This window comes from Scyliorhinus torazame, chromosome 1, assembly GCF_047496885.1.
Source record: "Scyliorhinus torazame isolate Kashiwa2021f chromosome 1, sScyTor2.1, whole genome shotgun sequence".
Classification (NCBI taxonomy): domain Eukaryota; kingdom Metazoa; phylum Chordata; class Chondrichthyes; order Carcharhiniformes; family Scyliorhinidae; genus Scyliorhinus; species Scyliorhinus torazame.
Window position 1 is genome coordinate 366,920,715 of NC_092707.1, and position 15,402 is coordinate 366,936,116.

The window sequence follows — 15,402 nt, forward strand, 5'->3', positions numbered from 1 at the left end:
AGTTACAGGTTGCCAACCAGAAAAAGAGCTATTTTTCCCCAATCTGCTTTCTGTTGATTAGCCAATCCTCTATCCAAGCTAATATATTACCCCCAACCCTGTGTGATCTTACCGTGTATAATAACTTTTTGTGTGGCACCTTATTAAATGCCTTCTGGAAATCGAGATAAGCTATATCTACAGGACCCCCATTTGCCACTTTGCTTGTTACATCTTCGAAGAACTCCAGGCAATTTACAGACAGAGCGTATTGTCTTGAGTTATGTGGCCAGTCTTTACTTATCCACAAATGTTCCCCGGATCCCTAATCCCTAAGCCTAGCCTCACTCACAACTTCCATGTGGTCACCTCACATTTATCCTCCTACAGTGACCACACGTGCCAAACCCTTCTGGTGTTATCATTGCAGGCTCCCAGGAACAAGACCCTTTATCCGCTGAGGACTTGAAAGAGGAACATGAATCATTTTGTTCCCCACCCAGGAGGAAGAGAAGGAAGAGAGCAAGGCAGGCACCAGGTACATTTGGGCAGCTGGGTGGAAATAAATAGCTCATCGATTGCTTTAGAGGCACTTAATTCAGCAAGCCGCCTTTTAAAGAGGTGAAACGGGGCCTGGCAGTAGCACGAAAGAGAAAATGCTTGAAAACCTCAGCAGCTCTGGCAGCATCTGTAGGGAGAGAAAAGAGCTAACATTTTGAGTCCGATTACTCTTTGTCAAAGCTATAGGACAGAGAAAGTGGGGAATACTTATACTGTGGAGTAAGAATGAAAGATGAGTCATAGCCACAGAAACCCAGGGAAACCGGGTGCTAATGGTCACAGAAACCAAGGGGAAAGAGTGCTAATGGCAGTCCCCAGAGAGAACAAAAGATGTGATAGGCCAAACAGCAGAGAAACTAACATCAGAGGGTGAACTGTAGATGTGGGGGAAGGGGAAGGGGGAAGCAAAGAAGAGAAAGGTTAAGGAAAGGTGGATACGATTGGGGGGGGGGGGAGGTTAAATATATATTAAGAAAGACAAGAAAGAAATGGTAAAAGACAGTTAAATTGAAATGGGATGAAAACAAATGGGTTGAGGTGGGGTAGAGCTAATCATCTGAAGTTGTTGAATCTGATGTTGAGACAGGAAGGCTGTAGCGTGCCTAACTGGAAGATGAGATGCTGTTACTCCATTTTGCGTTGAGCTTCACTGGAACATTGCAGTAGGCCAAGGACAGACATGTGGGCACGGGAGCAGGGTATTGTGTTAAAATCGCAAGCAACGGGAAGGTCAGGGTCCTAAATGCGCACAGACCGAAGATGCTCAGCAAAGCGATCGCCCAATCTGCGTTTGGTCTCTCCGATGTAGAGGAGACCACATTGGGAGCAGCGAATGCAGTAGGCCAAATTGGAAGAGATGCAAGCGAAACGCTGCTTAACCTGGAATGGTTGTTTTGGGCCTGGGATGTTAAACATGGAAGAGGTAAAGGAGCAGGTGCTACACCTTCTGCGATTGCATGGGAAGGTGCCATGGATGATGGAAGAGGTACTGGGTTTGGTGGAGGAGTGGACTAGGTTACCTCGGAGGAAACTGTCTCTGCAGAATGCTGACAGAGAGAGTGAAGGGAAGATGTGTTTGGTGGTGGCATGAAGCTGGAGTTGGAGAAAATGGTGGAGGAAAATGCTTTGCATACGGAGGCTGGTGGAATGAAATGTGAGAACGAGGGAGACTCTGGGCGAGATTCTCCGACCCTCCGCCGGTTGCCGAAGTCTCTGGCACCGGATATTCGGCGGGGGCGGGAATCGCGCCGCGCCGGTTGGCGGGCCCCACCGCGCGATTCTCCGGCTCGGATGGGCCGAAGTCCCGCCGCTAAAATGCCTGTCCCGTCGGCGTAGATTAAACCACCTACCTTACCGGCGGGACAAGGCGGCGCGGGCGGGCTCTGGGGTCCTGGGGGGGGGGGCGCGGGGCGATCTGGCCCCGGGGGGTGCCCCCACTGTGGCCTGGCCCGCGATCGGGGCCCACCGATCCGCGGGTGGGCCTGTGCCGTGGGGCACTCTTTTCCTTCCGCTTTCGCCATGGTCTCCACCATGGCGGAGGCGGAAGAAAATCCCTCCACTGCGCATGCGCGGGACTACCGTCAGCGGCCACTAATGCTCCCGCGCATGCGCCGCCCGGAGATGTCATTTCCACGCCAGCTGGCGGGGCACCAAAGGCCTTTTCCGCCAGCTGGTGGGGCGGAAATTCGTCCGGCGCCGTCCTAGTCCCTTACGGTTGGGGCTCGGCCCCCAAAGATGCGGAGCATTCTGCACCTTTGGGGCGGCGCGATGCCCAACTGATTTGCGCCGTCTTGGGCGCCAGTCGGCGGACATCGCGCCGTTTCCGGAGAATTTTGCCCTCTATCCTTGTTCTGGGAGCGAGGGGAGGGGGCGAGGGAGATGGACCGCACACTGTTGAGGGCCCTGTCAACAACTGTCGGTGGGAAATCACGGTTGAGGAAGAAGGAACACATTTTCAAAGCATCATTTTGGAAAGTGGCATCATCGGAACAAATGCGACGGAGGCGAAGGAGTTGAGAGAAAGGGATGGAGTCCCTACAGGGTGTAGGTGCGAAGAGCTGTAGTCCAGATAGCTATGGGAGTCAGTGGGCTTGTAGTGGATATTAGTAAATAGCCTATTGCCAGAAATGGAGACAGAAAGATCAAGGAAAGGAAGGGAAGTGTCTGAGATGGACCAGATGAAAGTGATGGAGGGGTGGAAACTGGAAGCGAAGTTGATGAATTTTTCCAGGTCCGGACGAGAGCATGAAGTGGCACCAAAATAGTCATCAATGTATCGGTAAAGGAGTTGTGGGAGGGGACCCGGGTAGGCATGGATCAAGGACTGTTCCACATACCCCATAAAAAGGCAAGCATAGCTAGGACCCATGCGGGTACCCATTGCTACACCTTTGATTTGGAGAAAGTGGGATGAGTTAAAGGAGAAATTGTTGAGAGATAGAACAAGTTCAGCCAGGTGGAGGAGAATGTGCCTATCCTGGTGGCAGCACAGTGGTTAGCACTGTTGCTTCACAGTGCCAGGATCCCAGGTTCGATTCCCAGCTTGGGTCACTGCCTGTGTGGAGTCTGCATGTTCTCCTCGTGTCTGCGTGGGTTTCCTCCAGGTGCTCCGGTTTCCTCCCACAAGTCTCGAAAGACATGCTGTTAGGTGAATTGGATATTCTGAATTCTCCATCTGTGTATCCAAACAGGCGTCGTCGTGTGACGAATAGGGGCTTTTCACAGTAACTTCATTGCAGTGTTAATGTGAGCCTACTTGTGACAATAATAAAGATTAATTAATTAATTAAGAACAGTGGAAAATTGAGAGGACTGTAAAGTCAAATTCTGCTCCAGCAAATTTACACCAAGAATGTAACTTTGCAAAACTTGTAGTTAGTGTGTATAATCTAAACACCAAATACATCGCTCATTTGAAATTGGGCATTTGCAGTGGAGAGAAAGTACAGTAATTTATCGAAGTGTCATAAGTGACCATACTTACAATGTTAGAGATTCATTGTTCATTCCTTGAAATGCATTTTCGGGTATGGTTTGAAGGTGTAAATTGTCACATATTTCCCTGAAAATAAATATGCACATTTTAGCAACAATAATTTTAAATCACATTGATGTAAATAATAATATATTAACTGTGGATGCAAATAATTTTTTTTACCGCCAGTATGATAATTCCACATCAGTTAGAAATTAACATACATAAATCATCATTTAAAAGAACACAGCTTCTGTAAAACTCTGTGGTCCAGATTAAAATTTTTCTCCTCCATCTTTTCCTTTCCTTTCCTAAAGGTGATGAATTTGGTCAGGGTATAATTTCATCAATGCCTGTAGTCCTCAGACATGGAGGGAGCATTTGGAATGTATGTGCCGTTTTGCAGGTGGACAATGCAAGTTTTGACATAATGAAGAAACTTAACAGGCTTTCTGTTCTTGGAGATATTTCTTAGGTTGTCTGCCTTACGTGAGAGATGTTATAAATTTCTGATAATTCATGATACATGTACATAGTCAGTGGTACGAAAGAGGTTAATGTAACAAATGGCCTGTCTTATTCATTTTGATGTTTTAAAAATAGATTTAGAGTAACCAATTCTTTTTTTTCCAATTTAGTGTGGCCAATCCAGCTACCCTGCACATCTTTGGGTTGTGGGAGAGAGACCCACACAGACACGGGGCGAATGTGCAAACTCCACATGGACAGTGACCCGGGACCGGGATCGAACCCGGGTCCTCAGCGCCGTGAGGCAGCAGTGCTAACCACTGCGCCACCGTGCTGCACCATTTATGTTTTTCAATTCAATATCCGGTCAAGTACATGTGAGTACAAAGCCTAGTGACGAAAACTCATAACTCTTCTGGGACAGTTCTTTTTTATCTCCCAAGAAAGATGAATAACCAGAGGAAATACATCGGTTAAATTTCCCCTTGTTTCCTTTTGCAAGTTTATGAACTTTTCTTCCTCTTGCCCTTTAATTTCCAATCCGGTACGAGGGAAGTAATTCTCAGATTATCTTGTAAAGGCATCTATTAGCTTTTGCCTATACTCATCTCGATCTTCAAACATATGTGTTGTTTCATATTTAAGTTAAACCCTTTTTTTTAAAACTGTTATCACCACATTACTTCCTTTGTTGCTTACATAGGTTTCCTCTACTGCATGTTTTACCTGATAAAATATTTTTCCAACAATTATGTCTTTGAATATGTTCCATTTACTCCTTCTAAATATCCAATCTAATAGCATTTGCTGACATGTTTCCTCAAAATCTACTTAAGCCATGTGTGTTGGTTGTACTCCTTTCCTCTGCTGTCGCAAATTTTATTTTGATGTCTGTATGTGGCTAGTAGTTAGCTGGTGTTTGAATTTGACTATATGCACCATTCCCTGATTATTACATAATAACAACACTTTGTTTCCTCCCTTTGTAACTTCCATGGCCACTTGTGTCATATCACAACTCAAAAATGCCCAGGAATGGCGATGTATCTTTTTCTCAAACTTTTATTGGGTTGCCTCGAAGGTTCGCTCACAGTTTATGAAGGCAATTTACTTTTCACAATCTCACAATGCCCAGCAAATCAAAGCCACCCCATCATAATACAATGATCTTTCCTTGATAACTAAAGCCCAGCAATATAAGATAGTTATAAGATATTCAATAAATGTTGAAATGAAAAGTAAAGAAACTGATGGGGATTTAGCTGCACTGAGGACTTGTGAGTTGCAGAGTAACCTCGCAGCAGGGTGAAACAGATACTTTGTTAAGCAAAGTGGAGACTAACAGTCTAGGGACCTACATCATAGCCATACCTAGTTGCAAAGCAGAGATACCTCAGAGATTCAAGCTGTTGTGCTGAAAAGAAAGCCAAAGTCTGTCTGTGTCAGATCCCTAAGGCTATAACCTAAACTAGGTGAAACGCTCCCTAAAGTAAGGTACAGGTGCTGTGTGGTAATTATTTGTTGGATTTGGCTCATTTTGTTAAAACCTATGGGATGTTGTTTTGGGGAAGATGTATTCTCGGAGTTTAGGAAAGTAGATAGATTTAGATAGGGGTGTAATTTAAGCATATTGTCTGGTAACCATTATTGTAATTAATTGTAAATGTTGTTCTTTATTGTTGTCTTTCCTATCGTGTATTTTAAAGTTTGATGAGAGTTTTGTCATTTCAATGATTTACAAGACTGACCCCTTCCCTCACTGGGTTTCATCTTTTTCTCACATTATATTCCAAATCGCAAAAAATAGTTAAGAACTGGTGTTCCAAGATTCCCTTCTTAGATTTGGAATGCCCTCACATTGAACATTAGCAGGGTTCTTAGCATAAGGAATTCAGAAGAAATCTTTCTACCTGAAGAGTGGTGAGAATGTGGAACCTGCTACCATAGGGACTGGTTGAAGTGAATAATATAGACAAATATAAGGGGAAGTTGGATAAAACAGTTGAAGGAGAAGTTATTTAGATGAAAAAAGATTGGAGGAATCTCAAGTGGAGCATAAATATGGTGGGGCAGATTGGCACAAAAGGCCTTATTCTGTGCCGTCCATCCTAAGTAATCCTATAATTTGAGTTTAAAGTGCCTAATCTATATTCTCTGGCTGATTTAGTGATCTGTAAGACTCCCCATAGCTACATTTTTAATTTTCTTCCATTTAATTTGACCTACAAAGTTTCCAAATGTTCAATACCTGAACTAGAAACTATCTCAGTTTCATTCGTTGATATTTAACATACAAACTCACTCTACAGGCCTTTTATTCTGACGGAATAATTCATAACTGGCCGTCAAATCTAAATCATTCAAACAAGTTCCTTTGGTTCTGATTATATGTTATAATAGCATTTGTAATTATATTATTTTTCTCTTTTGCAAATCTCTAGATAGTCTACATTATTCCTGTCATTTGTGTATAGGATTTTGAGACAATCGCTTTCTATATCATGTATCCTACCCATTTATCACTGTTCCCATGCTTAATTGCTAGAGTTTGATTTCTCCTCAGTTTCTCATACGGTATATTTTCATGAAAGCATTGCTCCAGGTGTATTTTAACATTTCTTTCTTTGCTGCTTCTTCAGACAAACCACCAGAAGTGGCTGGAGCTGGGCTGATCTAAAGCCAGCAATTCACAGCAGCCTGTGCGACTAACTCCACCCACTGCAAATACCAGAACAGGTATCTCCACGTCAGAGAGAGGATGTAGGGCATGAGGTTGAGGAGACTGCACTGGAAGAATCATTGAGCTCAAGTATGCAGGAAGGAAGGGAGATAGCAGTAAAGAAGCTAGTATTTGTCAGAACAGCCATTTCATACGATAGAATTTGGGTTTCACTGGACATGCTCATGAAAGTGGTTTGGCTCTTCAAGCTGAATCAATTACTGGAGTCATTTAGACCTGTTCATAGCTCCATGGAAAAAGAGTCTGATTAGAGGTTGAAAAGAGTCTGCATGGACTCAATGGACTGGATGGCAATCTTCCGCGCCGTAACAACTTTATTACTCTTGGAGTCCAATGGCCAAATCTGGATATTGTACAGAAAGGTTTCACAGCATTGCAGTTCACTGAGGAGCACCCTACATATTCAAGGGTGATTGCAATAGAATTTCCAATACACATCCTTCCGAAAATGCGGCGACCAGAATTGCACGCAATACTCCAAATGCGGCTGCACCAGAGTTTTGTACAGCTGCAACATGACCTCATGGCTCCGAAACTCAATCCCTCTACCAATAAAAGCTAACACACCGTACGCCTTCTTAACAACCCTCTCAACCTGGGTGGCAACTTTCCGGGATCTATGTACATGGACACCGAGATCTCTCTGCTCATCCACACTGCCAAGAATATTACCATTAGCCCAGTACTCTGTCTTCCTGTTATTCCTTCCAAAATGAATCATCTCACACTTTTCTGCATTAAACTCCATTTGCCACCTCTCAGCCCAGCGCTGCAGCTTATCTCTGTCCCTCTGTAACTTGTAACATCCTTCCGCACTGTCCACAACGCCACCGACTTTAGTGTCATCTGCAAATTTACTCACCCATCCTTCTACGCCCTCCGCCAGGTCATTCATAAAAATGACAAACAGCAGTGGCCCCAAAACAGATCCTTGTGGTACACCACTAGTAACTGGACTCCAGTCTGAACACTTCCCATCAACCATCACCCTTTGTCTTCTTGCAGCTTGCCAATTTCTGATCCAAACTGCTAAATCACCCTGAATCCCATGCTTCCGTATTTTCTGCAGTAGCCTACCGTGGGGAACCTTATCAAACGCTTTACTGAAATCCATATACACCACATCAACTGCTTTACCCTCATCCACATGTTTGGTCACCTATTCAAAGAACTCAATAAGGTTGGTGAGGCACAACCTACCCTTCACAAAACCGTGTTGACTATCTCTAATCAAATTATTCCTTTCCAGATGATTATACATCCTATCTCTTATAAACCTTTCCAAGATTTTGCCCACAAGAGAAGTAAGGCTCACTGGTCTATAGTTACCAGGGTTGTCTCTACTTCCCTTCTTGAACAAGGGGACAACATTTGCTATCCTCCAGTCTTCTGGCACTATTCCTGTAGACAAAGATGACTTAAAGATCAAAGCCAAAGGCTCAGCAATCTCCTCCCTAGCTTCCCAGAGAATCCTAGGATAAATCCCATCTGGTCCAGAGGACTTATCTATTTTCACACTTTCCAGAATTGCTAACACCTCCTCCTTATGAACCTCAAGCCCTTCTAGTCTAGTAGCCAGAATCTCAGTATTCTCCTTGACAACATTGTCTTTTTCCTGTGTGAATACTGACGAAAAATATTCATTTAGCACCTCTCCTATCTCCTCGGACTCCAAGCACAACTTCCCACTATTGTCCTTGACTGGCCCTACTCTTACCCTAGTCATTCATTTATTCCTGACATATCTATAGAAAGCTTTAGGGTTATCCTTGATCCTACCTGCCAAAGACTTCTCATGTCCCCTCCTGGCACTTCTTAGCTCTCTCTTTAGGTCCTTTCTAGCTAACTTGTAACTCTCGAGCGCCCTAACTGAACCTTCATGTCTCATCTTTACATGAGCCTCCTTCTGCCTCTTGACAAGTGTTTCGACTGCCTTAGTAAACCACGGTTCCCTTGCTCGACCACTTCCTCCCTGCCTGACAGGTACATACTTATCAAGGACACGCAGTAGCTGGTCCTTGAACAAGCTCCACATTTCCATTGTGCCCATCCCCTGCAGTTTTCCTCTCCATCCGCTGCATCCTAAGTCTTGCCTCATCGCATCATAATTGCCTTTCCCCCAGATAAAACTCTTGCCCTGCGGTATATACCTATCCCTTTCCATCACTAAAGTAAACGTAATTGAATTATGGTCACTATCACCAAAGTGCTTACCTACCTCCAAATCTAACACCTGTCCTGGTTCATTACCCAGTACCAAATCCAATATGGCCTCGCCTCTCATTGGCCTATCTACGTACTGTGTCAGGAAACCCTCCTGCACACATTGGACAAAAACGGACCCATCTAAAGTACTCGAACGATAGCGTTTCCAGTCAATATTTGGAAAGTTAAAGTCCCCCATAACAACTACCCTGTTGCTTTCGCTCCTATCCAGAATCATCTTTGCAATCCTTTCCTCTACATCTCTGGAACTTTTCGGAGGCCCAAATCCAGTTAAATCCAGCTATCTCAACATCACCAAGGTGCAGTGCTGAAGAAGGATCCATGTCTCAAGAGAGACAATGACTTCCATCTTTGAGAAGATTGGGCCTGAGATTGCATCCAGCTGTGTGGGTGGTCACCCAATGCCCACGGTGCTGAAAGTGACTGTCACCCTCAATGTTTATGCTTCAGGTTCCTTCCAGGGTCCTGTCATGATCTCTGCCATGTGTCACAATCCACAGCACACAGCTGCATAAAGCTTGCACAGACATACTCTTCAGGAGTGTAAACTATTTTCAGATACGTCAGAGCAGATGATGATAGTCAGGAAGAGCATGCAAGAGGATTTGCTGCTATTGCAGGCTTCTCAAACATTCAGGGTGCAATGATTACACCCATGTGGCAATCAAGTTTCTGCTGGAGAGCTGGGAGCCTTTGTGAATTGTAAAAGCTTCTGCTTTCTCAATGTCCAGCTGGTGTGAGATCGCCAGCAGCAGATCCTCCAGGTTTGTGCAAGGTATCCTGGGAGTTGACAAGACTCTTATATTCTCAGGCCTCCCAGGTTCTGAGGCTTGTCATCCCCCTACATGATTGGATGGCTACCTAGCGGGGGATAAAGGATATCCTCTGACATGATGGTTGATGAAACCAATAAGACTTCTATCTACCAACCCTCCGCAGAAGAAAGGTACAACAGAAGCCATGCCTCCAGGAGAACCATAACCAAGAGGACGATAAGCATTCTCAAAATGAGTTTTCATTGCCTGGCCCGGTCTGGAGGACCTCTTCAATGTGCTGCAGGTAACGTGTTGTTCATTGTTGTGTGCTATGATGCCCTGCAAAATCTGTCTTTCTCTCGAGGAGATCAGATGGAGGAGAAAGACTGTGATGTGTGTGGATGATTCTTACACACACTCTGAGGAAGAAACTGCACAGCCACAGGCTCATGTCAAGGACCCAGTAAGGCAACAGCTGTTAGGAGCCTGGGAAGCTCTTATTCAAAGGAGCTTCCAGTCAGCTTCCAAAGTCAACCGTCCATGGATTGAAAATCGCATTATGTTATCCATCGAAGCTCATGAAACCCGCCTGACACCCACTTTCTCCTGTGCCCCAACCTGAGAAAAGCTATCATGCTCAATTACCTTTTGGTTTTAATGTTAATCTTTAATCTTAATGGTACTCATATCACAAGAAGACAAAGTGATATGAAATGAGATTTTAATAAAATGATATGGAACGGCGACACGGTGGCACAGTAGTTAGCACTGCTGTCTCACAGCGCCAGGGACCCGGTTCAATTCCGGCCTCGGGTGACTGTGTGGAGTTTGTACGTTCTCCCCGAGTCTGTGTGGACTTCCCCCGGGTACTCAGGTATCCTCCCACAGTCCAAAGATGTGCAGGTTAGGTGGATTGGCCATGCCAAATTGCCCCTTAGTGTCCAGGGATGTGCACGTTGGCTGTGGTGGTGGGGATGGGGTGGGGGAGGGGCCAATGCACTCTTTCAGAGGGCTGGTGTAGATGCGAAGGGCCGAATGGCCTCCTTCTGCACTGTAGGGATTCTATGGAACAACAAAGCACAAGTCAAACAGATAAGGGTTTCACCTGTGATTGCCCGTCTGTGTTTAGTGCTTCATCTTGGTGCTCCCCTTTCACTGGCAGCTGCATTTCAGGCAGGCTGCTGACTCGGGTGCCCCACTGACCTGGATGACCTTGGTGGGTGTCCTCTGGTTGCTGGAGGCTGAGAGAGCCCCGACAGGGCGGGAAAGTCATGCACAGTGGTGGGACACTCCTCATTTGTCGAGGATGGAGGAGCTTCTGTCATCTTCAGGGGCGCCCTGAGAAGAGCCCACAGGTGCAGATAGCTGCTGCTCAGCCGCCAACATGAGGCTGTCTTGGACGAAGATAGACGAGAAACAAAGTCACCAGGTGCCTTATCCGCCTCTCACACTAATGCCTTGCTGAGGTCACTGCCAGTATGTGGGTCTGCAGGTCTGACCGTAACCCCAGAAACCCTAGATTGAGCTTCTGGAGCTGGGTCATAAGAGTCGTCAATCGCTTGATGGGGATGCTGTGTGTTCAGAGCTGAGGGTGACTCCAGTACTCATGCTCCACATGGATTCCTCCATTGTATGAACCATAGTGTGCAATCTGTGGAGATCGGCATGTGTACATATCACTGGGAATCCATCATTTGCTGCCTAATGGACAACTTCAGAGGCTCATTATCTGCCTGGGGCTCGGCATTTTCCTGGTCTCCAATACTCCTCCGACTGTCAGAGGCCAGGGAATTCTCTGTTGCCGACAGCTCCTCGGAAATGTGACATGATTTCCCCAGTATGCGCACCCATCTGTACAGCATACTCAACCCCACCGAGATATCAGTATCTGATGAGGCGCGAGGTGCGGAGCACCAGCTGGGGGTCCCTCCCTCTCCAAGGTTAATGGTGGATCATCAAATCCTGGTCTGGACGATGATCCAGCTGATGGATAAAAAGCAGCAGTAAGTATATATGAGTATTGAAGAAGCGGAGCAAGTAGCAAATGGGCATTGTGCGACTCAAATATATACTGATACAAGAGCGTAGAAAAGTGGACATAACCTTGCACTCCTTGACCCTTTGCCCTCCATTGCTCAGCTACCCCGCCCCCATCGAAGGTATGGCCCTTTCACTCTTATCCTCCTCCAAAATCCCCACCCCCACCTCTCCTCGCCCAGTAGATCTCACCCTATGCTCACAGGCCAACTCTAAAATCTCCTCTATTGGCATCAGCACAGCCAGGTTCGGGACACCACCACCAGTATGGCTTTGTTTGATCACATTATGATCCCTCTTCTCCTGTGAGGACCAGAGCAGATTCATGAGTCCCTCTTCAATATGGCGATGGTTTACGTGCTTACACCCAGCCTTGTTGGGCACAGGTCAATTTGACGAAAGAAGCCAATCGCTTACCACCTTCCAGCCCCATCAAATGCGTATCCACACATATACATTCTTTCAAGATGCAAAGGGACTTCCTTACTCACCCTTGCAGAGTGGAGAAGGTCATTCATGCTCTGCCGACACTGCACCCAGGTCCTGCGAATGACCTCATGGTTGCTCACTATCAATGCCACCTCTGTCCAGGCTTTCTTGTTGACACCTGGAGGCTTTGTCTTGCCATCATGTGGCAGTAGTACCTCCTGCCGCTCACTTAATGCCTGCAGGAGGGTCCGCAAGCGGTCATTAGAAAAGCAAGGGTCGACGGTCATTTCCATGGCTGCCTCCTTGGTTTGGTCCTCCGGATGACATGACTTAAATCCTTGGACAAGTTGGTCCTGACTTTGATTCTGGATACCAAGAATTGACTGACTCCTTCCACTGAGCAAACTCCCAAAGCTCTTCACAGCGTCCTTCCTGGCGGCCTGTTAAACACGCTGCCTGCAGCTGACTTCATGGAGGAGCCCACCCTGTTCCTTCCAACCCCTGCTCCAGCAGTGCCAGCCCTCTCAGCGAGTGAGTTTCACACTCGGCAGCTATCAATTGGCCAGCTAGTGCATGATTGCTATTTGCTGCCGGTGTCAGGCGGGAGTGGAGTTTACAGCCTTTCCGGGCCCGCCAATCACGCATGCACGCTGACTGAAAAATTCAAGCACGTATTTTTAAAATTCAATACGTTCTCAGATAGCCATGGTGGGATTTGAACTCACATTTTTTTGATACCTGTAATGTCAAGGGGCTGGATTCTTCCAAAATGGGACTATATCCCCATGCCGGCGTAAAAATGCTGGTGTCTTACTCTGGAGATTCCTGTAAGAAAGATGAGCTGATTCAATGCCCTGCAGGGGGCTAGCAGGGACCCAGGATAATTCACGCAGCTTTAGCTGCGGATAAGGGCCCCCACACTTCCGGTTTTGAGTCCGCGCATGCGCACGGCGCCGGCCACCAGCGGCCACGCCGAGCACCATGGCGGACCCGGACCGCGGAGCCACACATAAAAACTAGACCCACACCCTCCTTGATCAGCCACGCTCCCGAGCATCTGACCGCGTCGATCTGCCCCCCGGCCCCCAGAAAGCCCCCCCCGGTGTCTGATACCCCCTCCCCCCCACCTGGGCGGCCACAGACTGAGTCCGCAGCATCCTGACCGGCAATACCAGGTTAGTTCCACGCTGTCGGGAACTTGGTCGGTCGGGAGCGGAGGATAGCTGGGTGGGCCTTTGTCAATGGGCCCCCAGCCGCGCAGAGTACTCCGCGATCACGCCGATTCGCGGGTCCCGGAGAATCGCCATACCAGCGCCCGGCCCGATTTCAGAGTGAAATTGGATTCTCCGCCCCCGTGCCGAACGCGATTTCAGCGCGGGGCTGCGGAGAATTCAGCCCAAGGTCTTTAGATTACCCCTCTAGTAATATCCAATAATCTTTTTATATTTATTCATGTACAGGATGTGGGCGTCGCTGGTTAGGCCAGCATTTGTTGCCCATCCTTAGTTGCCCTTCAGAAGGTGGTGATGAGATGCCTTCTTGAACCACTGCAGTCCTTGAGATGTAGGTACACCCACTGTGCTGTTAGGGAAGGAGGTCTAGAATGTTGCCTCAGAGACAGTGAAAAACGGCGATATATTTCCAAGTCAGGGTGGTGAGTGACTTGGAGGAGAACATCTAGGTGGTGGGGTTCCCAGGTATCTGCTGCTGTTGTCCTTCTAGATGGTAGTGGTTGTGGGTTTGGAAGGTGCTACCTAAAGAACCTTGGTGAGTTACTGCAGTGCATCCGTTACACTCCTGACTTCTGCCTTGTAGATAATGGACAGGCTTTGAGGGGGGTCAGGAGGTGAATTACTCGCCACAGGATTCTTAGCCTCTGACCTGCCCTGGTAGCCACAGTATTAAGATGTCTAGTCCAGTTCAGTTTCTGATCAATGGTAACCCCCAGGAAGTTGATTGTGGGGGATTCAGCAATGGTAATGCCCCTGAATGTCAAAGGGCGATGGTTAGATCCTCTCTTGTAAGAGATGGTCATTAACGGGCACTTGTGTGGCATGAATGTAACTTGCCACTTGCAGCCCAAGCCTGGATATTGTCCTGGTCTTGCTGCATTTGGACATGGACTGCTTCGTTGTCTGAGGAGTCGTGAATGGTGCTAAACATTGTGCAGTCATTCTCAAACATCCCCACTTCTGACTTGATGGAAGGTAGGTCATTGATGAAGCAGCTGAAGATGGTTGGGCCTAGGACACTACGCTGAGGAACTCCTGCAGTGATGATGGAGCTGAGATGATTGACCTCCAACCACCACAATCCATAACACGATTGTGCCCTTGCAATGATGCTAATTCATATTCAGTTGAAATAGTAATAAATGAGTTGACCCATCTGTCCAGGGAGATGAGGGCATTGTGGAACTGTGATTCTTGGGTGTCTTCGTCCTCAATGTGCTTTTCACCAACATCATCATCTCCCTCCTCAATACCATCTGAAGAAATGGAGGAGCTGTAGGAAAAGAGGATGGAAACTAACAATGGGTGAGCATCACCCCCTTTTAGATTCAGGAAGCGAGTGCAAGATGGTGGTGGTGTGATGCTTCACATCGATTCTGGGGCGACAAAATCCCACAGATAATGCAACCTCACTCAGCAAAAGCTATGAACACTGTCCTCAACAGTCTTCTCAAAGAGGGTGAGATGTTCATAATTTGGAAAACCTCTTCCTGTTGGCCCTTCTAAAAGCAACATCCAGGAATCTATAAATCCTGGACTGGATTCTCCGATTTTGAGATTAAGTCCTGACACTGGCGTGGAAACAGTGGTGTTTTACAACAGCACTGGCGTGGAAACAGTGGTGTTTTACAACAGCACTGGCGTGGAAACAGTGGTGTTTCATGACAGCACTGGCGTGGAAACAGTGGTGTTTTATGACATCACTGGCGTGGAAACAGTGGTGTTTTACGACAGCACTGGCGTGGAAACAGTGGTGTTTTATGACAGCACTGGCGTGGAAACAGTGGTGTTTTACGACAGCACTGGCGTGGAAACAGTGGTGTTTCATGACAGCACTGGCGTGGAAACAGTGGTGTTTCAAGACAGCACTGGCGTGGAAACAGTGGTGTTTCACGACAGCACTGGCGTGGAAACAGTGGTGTTTTACGACAGCACTGGCGTGGAAACAGTGGTGTTTTATGACAGCACTGGCGTGGAAACAGTGGTGTTTTATGACAGCAC

The 15,402-nt window shown here is 46.9% G+C and overlaps 1 protein-coding gene across 1 annotated transcript in view; it reads right to left on the reverse strand.

Annotated features, from left to right (window-relative positions):
- lhcgr (luteinizing hormone/choriogonadotropin receptor) overlaps window positions 1-15,402 on the reverse strand; it is a 227,068-nt gene that overhangs the window by 52,514 nt on the left and 159,152 nt on the right. Inside the window, exon 7 of the mRNA XM_072511287.1 lies at window positions 3,524-3,601. Within this exon, the coding sequence (XP_072367388.1) occupies window positions 3,524-3,601 (78 nt within the window). The remainder of the gene's footprint in view (window positions 1-3,523; window positions 3,602-15,402) is intronic.